This window comes from Brassica rapa, chromosome A04 (genome assembly GCF_000309985.2).
Source record: "Brassica rapa cultivar Chiifu-401-42 chromosome A04, CAAS_Brap_v3.01, whole genome shotgun sequence".
Taxonomy (NCBI): Eukaryota; Viridiplantae; Streptophyta; class Magnoliopsida; order Brassicales; family Brassicaceae; genus Brassica; species Brassica rapa.
The window spans coordinates 17,517,963-17,533,997 of NC_024798.2; the positions used below are offsets into that span (position 1 = coordinate 17,517,963).

At 38.1% G+C, this 16,035-nt stretch overlaps 1 protein-coding gene across 5 annotated transcripts; it reads left to right on the forward strand.

The window, feature by feature from the left end:
* The first annotated feature begins 1,569 nt into the window (after nt 1-1,569).
* On the forward strand, nt 1,570-7,537 carry LOC103865421. Of its 5 annotated transcripts, none has more exons than XM_033290372.1 (10): nt 1,570-1,847; nt 2,248-2,290; nt 2,378-2,590; nt 2,674-4,403; nt 4,487-4,587; nt 4,750-6,351; nt 6,433-6,481; nt 6,563-6,804; nt 6,886-6,990; nt 7,095-7,537. In XM_033290372.1, exons 3-10 carry the CDS (start codon nt 2,419-2,421, stop codon nt 7,303-7,305), a joined length of 4,212 nt encoding a protein of 1,403 aa, XP_033146263.1. In that variant the 5' UTR covers nt 1,570-1,847; nt 2,248-2,290; nt 2,378-2,418; the 3' UTR covers nt 7,306-7,537. The 5 variants fall into 5 exon arrangements, with proteins under 5 accessions (XP_033146263.1, XP_033146262.1, XP_033146264.1 ...); XM_033290371.1 differs by having other exon boundaries at nt 2,248-2,261; XM_033290373.1 differs by having other exon boundaries at nt 1,570-1,843; nt 2,248-2,261.
* The last annotated feature ends 8,498 nt before the right edge of the window (nt 7,538-16,035 follow it).

A 16,035-nucleotide genomic window follows, 5' to 3' on the forward strand; every position in this document is an offset into this window, starting at 1 on the left:
AAGTGACGCTTACGCTTTTTTGTTCTCTTCTCTTTTTATAGTCGAAGACTAGCTTATGAACACTCGTTTGGCATGTTGTTCTAATTTCAAGTCGTCTATGTTATTCGAGTAACATGGATAAATGTGAAGAGTTGTTCATAATGTTACTACTTTGTGTATGTTCTTGTGAGCTGAATAGAATATCAACCAATAAACTAAATAGAATAGTGTGCATTGCATCGGTGTGTATTTGAATTCTTTATTAGTGTGTATATGATTTTGTAAAAAGAAATAGTATACTTACATGTAAATTGAATAGAATTTATTATGACATCAAATAAAATAGATTACAACGTGATTTTGAATGGAATAATATTCATATTATGTTGTCTCTTCTTCCTCTTTTCTCTAGTATCATTAGTCTCTATTTCTTTCGATACCGTTAATCTAAATATTTTATCATGTCGTCAATTTTGAACTCTTCTGATATCGATTTTCTCTTCAGTCTAGACTTCACAAAACTATTCTATTTCATTTTATATAGTATAGTTTAGTATTAAAAAAATAGAAGATACCATTTTCTGATTTAATTTTATTTAAAATATTATAAATTTATATTATGATTTATACTTGGGTTTGGGTAACTATACTACATAATATTAGGTACAATTTTATATTTTAAGATTTGGATTTAGGGTTTATATTTGGGTTTAGGATTTAATGACTAAGATTTTGGGTTTAGGATTTATATTTGAATTTAAAATTTAGTGATTAAGATTTAGGGTTTAGTATTTGGAAGGTGGGGGTTGAGATTGGGTTTAGTATTAACTTCTTCCATGCAATCATATACATTTCATATTTATTTTCATCAATATGTACTATGTTATTTTTATGGTTCTATTTTATTTGGGTTTAAGATTTATATTTAGGTTTATGGTTTAGTGATTAGGGTTTAAGGTTTAATATTTAAGGATTGAGGTGGGGTAGAGGTTAGGATAAAGTTTATTTTTAGGTGTTGAGAAGGTGTTAGTGTATTTTGGTGATATGAAATAGAACAGTCGAGAATTTTCAAATCATGTGCTTGTGCATTCTTCGACTTGTTATTTGCAGTAAACGGAATACACTTTTTAATCAAAAAATCTTCTATTTTCTTCCACACATTTACTGCAAACAGTAACCCCATATGCGGTAAAAATTAGAGTGATTTGTCTCCTTTTTTTCGTAAGTTATGACCACGTGACATAAGTTTTGGCCCAGATAAGTTGGTGTTGACGTCATCTCTTTCGTTACGTATGAACTTTTTTTTTTTTTTTTTTGTAACATCGTTACGTATGAACAGTTTAAATAAATTGTGGACCAAGTAAGTTGGTGCCAACGTCATCTCCTTATCATTTGTAACCGGTAACTTGTATTAGCAAAGAGTAAAACCGGAGCAAACGAGTGCTAAATGTTAGAAACTCAATTATATCAAAATCATATTCATTCCCTTAATTACACTCGAGATTGTAACCATTTGGAAAATTCTCCCAATAATAAATTGGTAAACAAAAATCACTCAAGAAAAGTCTTTGTGAAATGATGTATTTTGGTTACAATGGTCCGTCACTGGCCCACAAGTACAACAACTCCGTAACCTTCTGTCTCCGTAAGAGACTTTCAGTAAAATGCGAGCCATCATCTATCTGCTTTGGACCCGAGCCTGAAACTTTGCTTCCGAATCCGAACCTCAGTGTTGCTCCTGCGCCCGCCGTTGAAAAAATTTCGATCACTTTATCTCTCTCTCGAGCTCGGAAACCCTAACGCACTCTTTGAAAAATCGAGGTTGGGAGAGGAAGAAAGGCTCTCCATTTGCTGTAGATACAAAGTGTGTAAGTTCGCATCTTTCTCTTTCCCCTTTTAGAAACCCTAAACTTTTATTTTTAGTATGTGAGATTGATTTGTAATAATACCCAATTATTGAAGTTTCTCGGTAGGAATTGGAAAGCTCTCGTTTTGAGATTGGATTCTTGGTTAGTGTAGTGTGTTTGAGCTTCGATTTGATTTTGATCTCGAGTGGATGATTCACGAGATTTTTAAAAGCAATTCTGTAATTTTTTTTTTCTGATTTAGCTTTGATTTTGAGCTGTTAATAAAGGATTGAGCTTTAGTTGCTTTTGGTTTAAAGATCTTGATGACATTTAGTATCCAATGTGGTCTCAAGTTTGTTGTTGTGTGTGTGTGTGTTAAACAACTTCAAATAAGTAGTAACTGTTTTGTTTGTTTTAACAGGAAATATTTTGAAGGTAGATCATGAATTCTCGAGGGGATAGAGGCGTTGAACATGTTCCTCTATTTAAATTCAAACTTTAAAATCAAAGGAGACAACAATCTTGAACTTTGTTCTGTTTTTTTCTATTAGAGGTTCCAGATATTTAGAATAATTTCTTAGGAGCTAAATCTATGGAGAGGATCCACAATTTCTTTGGACAAGAAGGCCTATCTCAAGACCAGCATCAGTCTCAGGTGGTTGATGGAAGCTGGTCCGGTTTCAGTAACGGTTTAGTTGGAAACCAGAGGCATATAGACCCATCCAGTATTGCTAGTCTGAAGAGTTATAGCACACAACAACCTGGTATGCGTTTTGTCCACTTATATGAATAGCTTCTAGCTTATGCTGGAGATTTTTAAAACGTTCTCCTTTCTTGCTTATTCCAGTTGATCCAGAGAGATGGCAATCTTCAAATTCACACCATGGTTTGAGTTTTACGCAGCAGCAGCAACCTTCTATAAGGTCTGAGTACTCCAGAGGTCTGTTACAAGATAATCAGCAACTCACAAATGGTTACATGCATGGGATGGCAATGCAGAATGGGTCAAATGTTTTGGGAGTGGGTGTAGAATCTGGTAGAGATAGCTTATCAGCGAAAGGGTTTACTTCAGACATTCATAAAACTCCTATGAGGTTTGAGATGGGAGGAGAATCTCCGGTTAATTGTGACTTCTTTGGTGGTCAACAGCAATTAAACAGCCAGCCGCCTGGCATGCTCCAGCCGTTTCCAAGGCAGCAGATGACTTTCAATGATATGCAAGTGCTAAAGCAGCAAGTTATGTTTAAGCAAATGCAAGAGTATCAACTTCAACAACAGCTTCATAAGCGGGAAGCCAGGCAGCTCAGTTCTTTGAATTCAAATGCAGTAAATGGAAATCGCTCAAGTGATAATCAATCACACCTTTTGATTAATGGCATCCCTCTTCAGGATGCGTCTAGTAATGGTTGGCAGCCTGATCTTGTGTCAGGAAATACACACTGGATGCACCCCGGCATTTCACCAGTTTCATCCAGTGGGCTTGGCGCTGAGCACGGACAGGCGAACTTACAGTTTGAACCTTCCTTGTACAGCATGCCTCTTGGTGGGGCAAATGCACCTCAAAATTCCTTCTCTTCCGTTCAGATGAGCAGGTTATCTTCGGAGCATGGTTCCGCTCTCACCAATCAGCCTGATAGTTTTATGCTACCTAGATCCACATACCAGGCGAGAGCGATGTTCTCAAATACTTCAGCTCCAGGTTCAAATGATAGCCCAAATTTTGAATGTTTCCAGCAAGATGATCCACGCGAGAGAAACGTTTCAGCGCAGGAGAAACTCGATCAGATGAAGGGTTCTGGTCCACCAGAAAAATCATATATAAAAGCGCCTGGAAATGTTTCTGGGTCACAGAAGTCGACAGCCTTAGATCCAACAGAAGAAAAGATTTTGTTTGGTTCGGATGACAATTTGTGGGAAGCATTTGGAAACGACACTGATATGAGCTTGACAGGAAACCTGATGTCCAGTAGTTCTGACCTTAATGATGCATGCCCCTCTTTGAAAGGTGGGGGTTGGAGTGCTCTTATGCTATCTGCTGTAGCAGAAACATCCAGTAATGACGCAGGCTTTGGTAACAGGGTCCAGAATCTTGGCGTCAAGGCTTCAAATGCACTAAGTGAGAGACTCCAGAGTGATTCGGGCTCTATTCAAAGGAATGAGGGTATTGAAGATAGATTTGGTATTTGGAAGGCTGCTTCTAATCCAAACTTAGTTGCTCCTGCTGAACAGAAGAATCACTTCACCCAAAATCTACAAATGAAGGCAAACTATGGATTTGGCATTGCCACTGCGGAAAACAAGTCTACTGCTTCTAGGGATGTCCAGGAAAACCAACAGCATTTGGGTAATAACTCTGTGGAGAAAGCTACCCCTCAAGTGAATTATAGAGATGGCAGTCAGATCAGTCTCAAATTTCACTATCACCCCATGGGTAATACTGGTGTCACTGATGAGCCTTATCGAGAAAAAGTTGCCCATTTGCCACCCACACTGGAGCAGGTTTCTGCAGGAAATCAAGGCTATTTCGGGCAGCCAAAGTCTCTTAGTCAGCCACCTATGAACATGCAAATTGACAGGGTAAATTTTTATCCATTGGTTTTTGGCGTTGTTCTAGTAAATCTGAATCCCTCTGAACATTCTTTTTGGCTTCATTATGGCAGGGACATGGTTTACAAGGCATAGGATCAGAAAATTCACCTACTACATCTGCTTCAGCCGACAGAAGTGTTGATATGTGTAATCAAGTGAAGAATGCGTCAAGGTACTTTTCCTTTGGGTTGAAAAGGTTTAGTTTGTCAACTAACTAGCAGAGTACTCTTTTCACAAATTTTCATTGGGGATGTATTTTCTTACTGTGGTCATTGAGTAATTCTTATTCACTATTTGCTTGCAATTGCCTTTCTGAATTTTTTTTCCTGTGCAGGCAGACTATGCTTGAGCTTCTTCACAAGGTGGACCAGCCGGAGGAGCATTCTGTGGAAACAAATGTTTCCAATATTCCTGAATCAACACCCTCTGCAGAAAATGGTGGTCAATCTCGTCAGAGACAGTCATCTGCTTCTCAGGGGTTTAGTTTACAGCTGGCTCCGCCATCTCAACCAGCTCCCTCACCTGATAATGTGCAGTTTTCTATGAATTCTTTGCAGCCATTGAATTCACTTCATATTGCCCCTGAAAAAGGACCAACAAGTCAATCAAGGTTTGCTCCATGGGCATCTAATCAATCTTTTCCACAGCATTCCACTTATCAAGGAGAAAGCAACAACGCCTCTGGTTTCCCATATTCCAAAGGGTATCGCCAAAATCAACTGATGCCTGTTGATACTCGACAATTAACTTCTAACCATTTAGTCAGTTCATCCTCTGAGTTGTCAACCCTTCAAGTGAAAGAAAGAGATCAAAGCAGTGACTATTCAGCACAAACACCTTCCCTGCTAAATCCTACGACCCACAACAACAAAGGAGATTCAGCTGAAGGGTTTCCTATGCTGTCTGCTCCTCAGCCTCAGGTTATATTCAGTTCGCCTCAGCAGAGCTCCTCTTCTGGTATGAGATCTGACTCAGGAGCCGGTATTTTAGCACCGCAACATCGGTTTTGGAACCAGCCACCTAAGCCTCAGCTAGATATATTACGGCCGCATCCAGTTACCAATAGCCACGTAGAAGACATCTTCTCAAGGCAGGAGAAGAGAAATCAATTATCCTCTCAAAATGGAGGAGACATGTCATTAAGTGGGAGGGACATGGTGAATATGCATGAGTTGCAGGGTCAAGATATGGGTGCAAAACAAACAGCTGGTGTTGCTTCGATGTTCTCCAGAATGGTGCAGAGCAATCATCAAACCTTTGATCGCTCTTTTCCTTCAAACGACCTTCCGAAAGATAATATGCGTCACGATGAGCTTATGGCTGAAAATGGGGAGGCTGACGCACCCAAGATGACTGTGAAGAGAGGCGAGGATAGTTCTGTTCATCTTCAAAAGGTAGCTTCCAAAGAGGAGCAACAGTCACCTTTAAGATCTGATGGTTTACTGAGAGATGGATTGAATCACAAGGAATCAGCGAACCACTTGCTACCTTTCGGCCAAACTGTTTCTCAGAGTTTCTCCAATAAGAATCATTCAGCCGCGGCTGGAACAGATCATCAACAACAAATCAGTCCTCAGATGGCTCCATCCTGGTATAATCAATACGGAACTTTCAAGAACGGACTGGTGCAACCCGTGAATAATACAGGGAGACTCACCTCCTTGAACATAGAAGAAAAATCTTCTAATGTTGGGAGTTCAGCTGATGGTTCACATTCTGTTCAATCTCCGAAGCAATCTCGGAAGCAGTTTAATACGCAGCAAATGTCAGGCTCCGCACCAGGAGCGGAGATTCCCTCATCTGAGTCATTGCCTCATGGTGCAACTCATACACTTCTGAAGGTTGATAAACCAAAGAAGCGCAAAACTGCCACATCAGAGCTTCTATCTTGGAAAAAAGAAGTCATGCATGGTTCCCAGAGGCTTAAGACTCTCAGGTGTGTGTGGCTTATGAGCACTAATATTGATTTTTAATCTTTCATATAGATTACTGTATTAATCTACTATACTCTTTACAGTGAGGCCGAGGTTGATTGGGCCAGAGCAACTAATCAATTTGCTGAAAAGGTGAGTTTCCTCATTACATACTTTCTCGCCTGCCTCTTTGTCCAATGTTGTTGATTACGTTGATGGCTTATGTTCTCACAGGTGGAATTTGGGAATTTACTTGAGGATGGCCTACCAATCAGATCAAAGAGAAGGCTTATATATTCAACACAACTCATGCAACAACTATTTCGCCCGCCTCCTGCTAGGGTAATATCTTTGATTGCTAGCTCAAACTATGAGTTTGTTGCATATACTGCTGCAAGAGGAGCACTAGGAGATGCATGTAGCTCCACTTTTACTGATAGGAACGAATGCCTTTTGCCCCAGAACAAATCAAACCCGTAAGGATATGTACTGTTATCCTTGAAATGCTGGAGAGTTTGAGGTTATGTATTGACACAAACTTATCCACTCTTGTGTAGGGTGTCTGAGAGAAGGAAAACTGAAACAATCAGTGAGCAGTACATCTCCAAAGCTGCTGAAGATTTCATTAGCAGGTCACAGAAACTAGAGACTAACTTTGCAGGGTAAAAAAACACAGCTCTCTCTCTCTCTCTAGTAATTGATTCTAGTTCTAAATGGGTTTTCATTTTGGCGGCTTGATCTCATGAACATCTGGTCCTTGTTGCAGACTACAGAACGGAAGTACAATTGCAGACTTGAGCGTGGAACTCCAGGATCTAGAGAAGTTTGCAGTGATCAATCGTTTTGCGAAGTTCCACCCAACATCCTCATCTACGGACCGGACAGTGAGTTCACTTAGGTTAATCCCACAAAGATATGTTACTATAGCTCCAATGCCTCAGAATATTCCAGACAGGGTACAATGTCTCTCCCTCTAACTATTGATGAATCCGTTCAATATTATTCTGTTTTTGGCCAGTAGTTCCCATTCATATGTATGTGTGTATTTCTTGGGTGGGTATGAGTTAGTAGTTGGTCAGGATTCTGAGAACTGTGAAGGTCTCTATTGTTAAGAAGCCGGAGCTTTCCTACTAGACAACATGTAGCATTAATGTATTCATCTTCACGAATATTGTAAGCGAAAATAATCCCATTTGTATACTTAGTAAAGAGTAGTTGCTCATAACAAAAGGTTACAACCTATGGTTTCCAGTAAACAAAACATAGCAATTGAGTTTCATCAAAGCTAAGATTTTCTAAAAATCTCTTCCTCTGTCTCTTTAAGTCACTTGGTGCTTTGTAGAAGCAGTCATGCTTTAAAGTAACAGAAACTTAACCAGACGCCGCACTAAGGAATAGCTTTCAAACTTTAGAAGGTGAGTCTAATTTCTTCTCCGACCGTTGCTAATATCTCATCCATCCTGCAACAAATATGCAACACAGGCTCATAAGATAAGTCAACAAATATCTCATCTATTGATATTGATGTTATGGCAGAAAACAATCAGAAGCTAATTAAGAGCCTAAAGATTATATACAGAATGAGTTAGGAGGAAGAGAGAGTAAACCTACCTTTAGAATTACTTCGCGTTTGAACATCTCCGCAAGCTCCTCGGCCATCTTCTCTGTGATCATATCGACATTACCAAAACTTCAGAGACAACAAACAGAAAGGAAAATCAATAACTACTTATTCTTTTCTCTTTTTTTTGTTTTGTTTATTGAGCTTACCAAATGCAGAGACATTCAAAAAATTAAACTCAGGGATGCCACCGCATTCTCCAGCATCATCTGAATCTTCCTTAGAGCCAGAGAACTGTATGCCACTCGGCTTCATATAACATCTCAGAGATCTACTCACATTCACCATCTCAACAACAACACCTACCTGTAGTTTTACCACAGATTTGCTTATAGATTCCAAATCCACAAGAATATTAGATAGTCATGTGCACACGCTCACCATTTCCTTGTACGAACTTGATCCGATACAAACTCAGAACATACAAAGACTCAATATGTGAAGTAAAAACACACAGAATAGAAAGACAAAAGAGTGTAGTAAAGCTCAAAACTTTCACCTGTTGCTTAGACAGCTTCTTCAAATTCTTCTCCTTGATACCAATGATATCACGTTTATGAGTTTTAGCATTTGTTATTAGTTCATTCTAATCATTTTAGGATGCATTTATATGTATATATGGTATTTGTGTGTTCATTTGCATTTGATGGGGCTAAGTGCACACTTGAGAAGTTTGAGGCGAAATTGTGGGGTTATATTTGCAATTTATAAAGTTTGTGGCCGATTTGAAGACCATCAAGAGACGAAGGACCAAGGCTAAAAATTTAGAATATTTGCATGGGTTAAATTGCACAATCGAAATTCCAGGGGTTGATTTGAGGAGCTCTCTCAAGTTCCAGTTTAAGTTCCTCGATCAGCTTTGCATTATTGGAGGGATGTCATCTTTTCCATCTAGACATAGCTCTTCGACTTTCTCGTATTTTATCAAAAAGACTTACATCCTGATCTAAAGATGCCGCTGTCCATGCTTCTTTAATAGTGTCTTGAAAGCCTTTTTGTCCAATCCATCTTCTATCAAACTTGAAATTTCTCATGTCCCGATGGAATACTTAAAACGGCGCGTTGCACATGTTTTTTTTTTCTGAATCGATATTTTTTATGTTTGTTGATTGTCAGACTAACTCAGTGAAAAAAAATATTAATATGCTCGTTGATTGTCAGTCTAATCAGAAATTTGAGGTATTTTTTACTAACATGATAAATTTGTTGTTATTCAAACATGATCTAAACAAAAAATAAATCAGTGGTACTGAGATTGTCATTTTATAAAGTATTTTGAAATTTACTATTTTTAAAAATATTTTAAATTGTGATTTTTGTTTTTTTTTGCGTGGACTCTATTAGTTTAAAAAGAGAGAAACACATCATAGGTTTGAATGAAATTTCAGAGTGATTTAACAAAACCATATTAATTTTTTAATTTGCTTAAAATCATTTAAAACTCTTTAAACTTGGCAAGAAACTGTGATTGGTTTCTCAAACTTTGTTTTAACAATTGAAAATTATTGTCAAATGAAAAAGTGATGAATATAATAAAAGTTTTTTATTAAGAGACTTGCATCTCAGGGAGGAGAAACAATTGTCACTCTCTATCTCTTCCTTTTAGTTGTTTTGTGTTTTTCTTATTATTTTAATCTAAAAACTGGTTGAAATACTCTATGGTGCTCATGTTTTTATAAATTAAATAACTTCAAATCATTTTACATTGAATATATCTCTAATTTTTTATTGATTTATTTAATAAGCCATCACGAAATAATATTGGAAGAAATATATAAAGAAGATATACAAACAATTTTGATAAGGAGAAAGTGCATTACTAACCCATTAAGATGTGCTAGTGGGGTGGGGTAATCACTATCGAGAGCCATAATACAAAGGTAAAATTGGATTCTCTCTTGAGAAGAACATATTCAAAGTCTATCACATATAATGGGGCCATATGGAGTTGAAGTCTAGTGATGTCGAACTCTAGTGATAGAGGTAGTCACTGGACTAAAGATGCATACTCAGTGTGACCAACATATATGATGGATTTGTTGGATTTCCTACGTTCGAAACTCTGTTACTATAGTATATGGTCTAAAATCTGCTTCTATTTTCCTCTTTATGTCACTTTTGATATTTTGAATATAAGAAAGTAAAACCATACTATATCTTATTAGTTTTTTTGTGTAATTTTTGTTTTCTAAAATATATATCCAACTAGCTTTATCAACCAAAAATAAGTTAATTTATATTTGCATGTTGACAACAACCAAAAAAAAAATAATAGATGGTAAGAGATGTAAAACCAACAAACGTAAGAGATTGTAGCTTGCAAAGTTTTCTCACAACCAAACAATAGTGTGAAAAGTGTGTATATGCGCCATTAAAGTCTTAACTATCATATATGCTTCTAGGAGGTTATCACATTTTGTAGATGGATAAAAAAAATTTGGGTTTGGAAATATGCTTCATGTTAAAATGTATTTTATAACGAGTTATTTGAATATATGCATGTTTTTGTAGTCTACTAGAAGATTTCTAAGCTTTAAGAATTCTATGATGAGCAATCTACTAAGAATTATTGATTTTCTTAAGTACACGCAAACAATGCTAATATAAGAGAAATATGCAAGTCATAGGCTAATTGATTGTTGATACGTTAACAATAGGTAATTAATAATATTATTTAATTATAATATATAATTTTCGATATTATAAGTGATATGCATAATACTCTATAGCTTTTATATCGTTGATTAGTGGGTTGATATATTGGTCTGCAACTATGCATTCACGTTGCAAATGCGACCTCCATGAACTGAATAAAAAAGAGTAAAGCAATAATACAAAGAGATACTCAAACAAAATAAAAAGTATTTTTCACTTCTAAAAATAACGTTTTATTAATTTACTTAGTGATTTAAAAGGATGAGGGTACCATCTGAAGCACGATGGGTGTGTCCTTTCTATTTGCATAAAAGTTATATTCTATAGGATCCAAATATGAAAGCGAAACTATCATTCAAATACGAACAACCAATAAAAATTATGAAGATAATATATTACATATTCATCTGTGAGTCAAGATTACTCAACTTATTTTTGATATCCGTAATCACAACTAAATTGCAGAAACATATTACGTATATACTTCAAATGAAAGTATCCCTTTGAGATGAGATAACTAACATTTGGTGAACTTTACATAATCGTCAATGATCATCGGTTACCTATTTAATTAATGGCTAATGATTCATCTAGGAAGAAGATTTTGAATAAAAACGCAATGAAATTCACATTTATTTAGATATGTTAAAAGTAATATTTTATATATATATATATATATATATATTTTTTATTCTCTTTATTACTGGTTTCGCTTATTTTTAGGTGTTAGTTTATATTGTGAAAGTGGTGGTCGCTTTCTATTTGGATAATGCGTGTGCATATAATGAACTTTAGATCACGAAGATGGTCATATCTCCAACGTATCAATTCATCAAATCAGCTTTGATCTTAAGCAGTTTCATTTTTTTTATTTTTTTCACTTCATTTCTTGTTATTGAAAACAATAGAATTATTGCAACTCTCTTAATCCCAATTATTTTACTTTTTAATAATAGAAATATTACAATTCTTATCATCCTATGTACATGTTTAGTGTGCTTTAAGCTCTAAACATATATAAACACCACATACATGAATTAGCTTGTGGATACGACTTAAGAGTAAAACCTTAATATATTTTGAAACTTTGAGGGGGAAATAACGTATTCTCATGGCAGTGATTTTCAAATGCTTGTAGACTTTTGTGACCAAAATAAGATACTGACAGGCGATATGTCTCATGATAAGAACAAATAACAAAGTGATATATATTGACTAATTTCCTTTTAATAATGTATGCTAAGCGAACTGCAAAATACAAATAGGCAAATAGCTACTTAGGATAGTATATGAGATCCTAAAACAGTTTTAAGGCATAATAAAATAACATTTGACCGATAAAGCAATTCCATTTGTGGGAATACATGTTTAAAGATCTGAAGACTAAATGTGAAATCACATCCTTTATAGTTTTGAATGCTAACACAATTCGTACTTTGATCACTTTGTTCGTACCGATGATTAGGTTGACAATGTAGCCTTTAAAACATTCGTCTTCGCATACTTTATTTTGGTCATATTAGGATAAGGATAACTATACGTTCCTAGTTCTATGGAGATTATGTTGATCTCCTATTATCTTAAGGCATTACGGTTGTATATATACTTTACCTTGATCATCAATAATAGACAAGCTATTACATAATATTTCATGGTATCAGAGCTAAGATCTCACAAATCTCTGACCTAAATTTTTTTTTTTCTTTCATACTACTAAACTACTATGTCTGACGATACTATATCATCGACGCCAAATCCTACTACTACTTCTACTGCGATAACTCAGGCTGTTCAACCTGGGTCACCTTACTATCTTCATCCCTCGGATAATCCAGGAGCTCTTATAACTTCTGTATTGCTTAATGGTGAGAACTACTCGGAGTGGTCAACAGAGCTCCGAAACTCTCTTCAAGCAAAGCAGAAGATTGGTTTCATTGTTGGGACAATTTCGAAACCCGACTCTGATCCGGATCTTTCTCGATGGTTAGCGGCAAACTCGATGATTGTTGGGTGGATCCGGACTTCCATTGATCCTAAAATTCGATCGACTGTTACATTCGTTCCTGAAGCTCATAAACTTTGGGAAACCCTAAGCTTCCGCTTCTCCGTGAAAAACGGAGCTCGTCTACATCAACTTCAGGATGCAATTACTCATTGTAAACAGGATGGTCAATCGGTTCTTGAATACTATGGACGACTTACAAAGCTATGGGAAGAGATGCAGAATCTGAAGACTTCTCGCTCGTGTACGTGTGAGGCTGCAGCCGATATTGAAAAAGAAAGACAAGATGCACGAGTCCACAAGTTTCTATTTGGACTTGATGAATCTCGCTTTCTCTCCATCCGTTCTCGTATTACAGATGAAGACCCGTTACCGGATCTTAATATTGTGTATTCACGAGTCATTCGTGAAGAACAGAATATGGTCTCCTCTCGAGCAAAAGAGCAACGTTCTGATGCTCTTGGTTTTTCAGCCAAAACAGAGCAGCCTAAATCTACTACTCCTACTACTCCACAACGGTCTAGAGACCCTTCCCGATCGTGTACGCATTGTGGTCGTACGGGTCATGACTACTCTGAATGTTTTCTGGTGCATGGATTTCCAGAATGGTACAACGAACAACAACAACAACGACAGAATTCTTCTCACAACTCAAGAGGTGGTCGTGGAGGACGTTTTAACTCCAACAGAGGACGAGGAAGAGGACGTGTCAACTCTTCTCAAGTTACTTCTCAGCCTTCAACGATCAATGCTGATCAGATCGCCTCACTGATCTCGCTTCTTCAGAACCAGCAATCAAATATTTCCTCGGAACGCTTGTCGGGTAAAACAAATTTGAATGATATTATCATTGATACAGGGGCATCACATCACATGACTGGAGATATATCTCTTCTCCATGATGTCACTGATATTACATCAGCGTCGGTCACGTTTCCGAATGGACATCGATCGAGAGCAACAAAGCAGGGCACTCTGCGTCTAACCAAAGATTATTCTCTATACGATGTGTTATTTGTGCCTGATTTTCACTGCACACTTCTCTCGGTGTCTAAGTTATTGAAACAGACCGGTTGTATTGCAATATTTACTGATACATTGTGTGTTTTACAGGACCGTTTTTCGAGGACTCTGATTGGAGCGGGTGAAGAACGTGAGGGGGTCTACTACTTTACGGGGGTGAAAGTTGCACGTGTTCATGGAGCAAAAACGATTCAGTCTTCTGTTTTGTGGCATCGTCGACCTGGCCACCCGTCTTCTAAAGTTTTGTCTACATTACCAGTTTTTACAAACAATAAGTTAGATTCGGGTGTTTTTGATAATTGCGATATTTGTTTTCGCGCTAAGCAGACGCGCAAGGTTTTTCCTGAGAGTATTAATAAAGCTGAAACTTCCTTTTCTCTTATACATTGTGATGTTTGGGGTCCATATCGCACCCCTGCTTCGTGTGGTTCTGTCTATTTTCTCACGATAGTTGATGATTTTTCCCGGGCTGTATGGACGTATCTGATGCTGGAGAAATCAGAAGTGTCAAAACTCTTACAGAATTTTTGTGCAATGAGTGAACGCCAGTTTGGTCTCCCGGTTCGAACAGTGAGAACTGATAATGGGACAGAATTCATGGTTCTAAAATCTTTCTTCCAGGAAAAAGGCATCATTCATCATACTTCTTGTGTGGATACACCACAGCAGAATGGCCGAGTGGAACGGAAACACCGGCATATACTCAATGTCGCCAGGGCATGCTTGTTTCAGGCACGACTACCAATCACGTTTTGGGGTGAAAGCATCTTAACAGCCGCGCACATCATTAACAGAACGCCCACAGCAGTTCTTGGAGGCAAAACACCTTATGAGGTTCTTCATGGGAAGCCGCCAGTGTATGATCTCCTTCGCGTCTTTGGCTGCTTGGCGTATGCTCATAAAAGGAGCCGTGATAAAGATAAGTTCGGACCTAGGAGTCGAAGATGCTTATTTGTTGGCTACCCGTTTGGAAAGAAGGCATGGCGCCTTTATGATACTGAGACTAATGAATTTTTCATCAGTCGGGACGTTGAATTTTTCGAAGATCAGTTTCCAGGAATTCAGAGTGCCGTCTATGTTTCCCCACCTCAGAACATTACGGATGATACATTTGATGACTGGCTCCTTCCAGTTACTGAATCCAGGGGGAGCAGCCTTCCCTCTCCAGCTCCTAGTACTAATACGCAATTCAGAGTGCCGTCTATGTTTCCCCACCTCAGAACATTACGGATGATACATTTGATGACTGGCTCCTTCCAGTTACTGAATCCAGGGGGAGCATCCTTCCCTCTCCAGCTCCTAGTACTAATACGCCTGTGCCTTCGACGCTGGCACCTTCTCCATCTGTTACTATTCCTATTTCTATTCCTACTTCTCTGTCTCCAACAGCCACCAATGATCATGACGTTGCTCCATCTGCTTCACCAGTTACTGATACTACTTCTTCCCCGATCACGGATAATACTAATGAGGCTGCAGCTATATCTCCTACTGTTGACATCGCTTCTACACCTACTCAGCTTCCCGTTGTGGCTGAATCAAGTACCTCCCCTACATCTCCTCGCTCTCCAGGACTACTTGAAGTACTGGGTCGTGGTCAAAGGACAAAGAAACCGTCAGTTCTACTTAAGAATTTTCTCGTACACTCCTCTACAGCTACTCACCCCCCTCACGCTTCAACTGCTTCTGATCCTAGTTCCTCGACATCGGTTTCAGGTAAAACACCGTATCCTATTGCTAACTATACTTCTGTGTCTATGTTTAATGCTTCCCATCAGGCGTTTCTTGCTACAATCACCACGGAGTCGGTTCCATCCAATTTTAAAGAAGCCGTTCGCGATCCTCGGTTTAATAAAGCTATGAAAACAGAGGTTACAGCGCTAGAGGAACAGCATACGTGGGATGTTACTAATCTACCTCCACGGAAGCGAGCGATCAGCGGCAAGTGGATCTATTCTTATAAATATCGAGCTGATGGCACAGTGGAACGACCTAAAGCTCGCCTGGTGGCGTGTGGAAATCGGCAGAAACATGGGAGTGACTACAAAGAAACCTTCGCACCAGTGGCTAAGATGAACACGGTTCGGTTTCTACTTGCTCTAGCAGCTGCCCAACGATGGGAGCTCCACCAGATGGATGTTCATAATGCTTTTCTACATGGAGATTTGGAGGAAGAAATCTATATGAAGTTGCCTCCGGGATTTCAAACTGATGATCCATCTAAAGTGTGCAAGCTACGAAAGTCTTTATATGGTCTTAAACAGGCACCTAGGTGTTGGTTTTCCAAGCTCAGCAAAGCTCTTTTAGACTTCGGCTTTGTTCAGAGCTACGAGGATTATTCTCTGTTCTCGCTTATCAAGGATAATGTCTGCTTACATATTCTCGTCTATGTCGATGATTTCATTA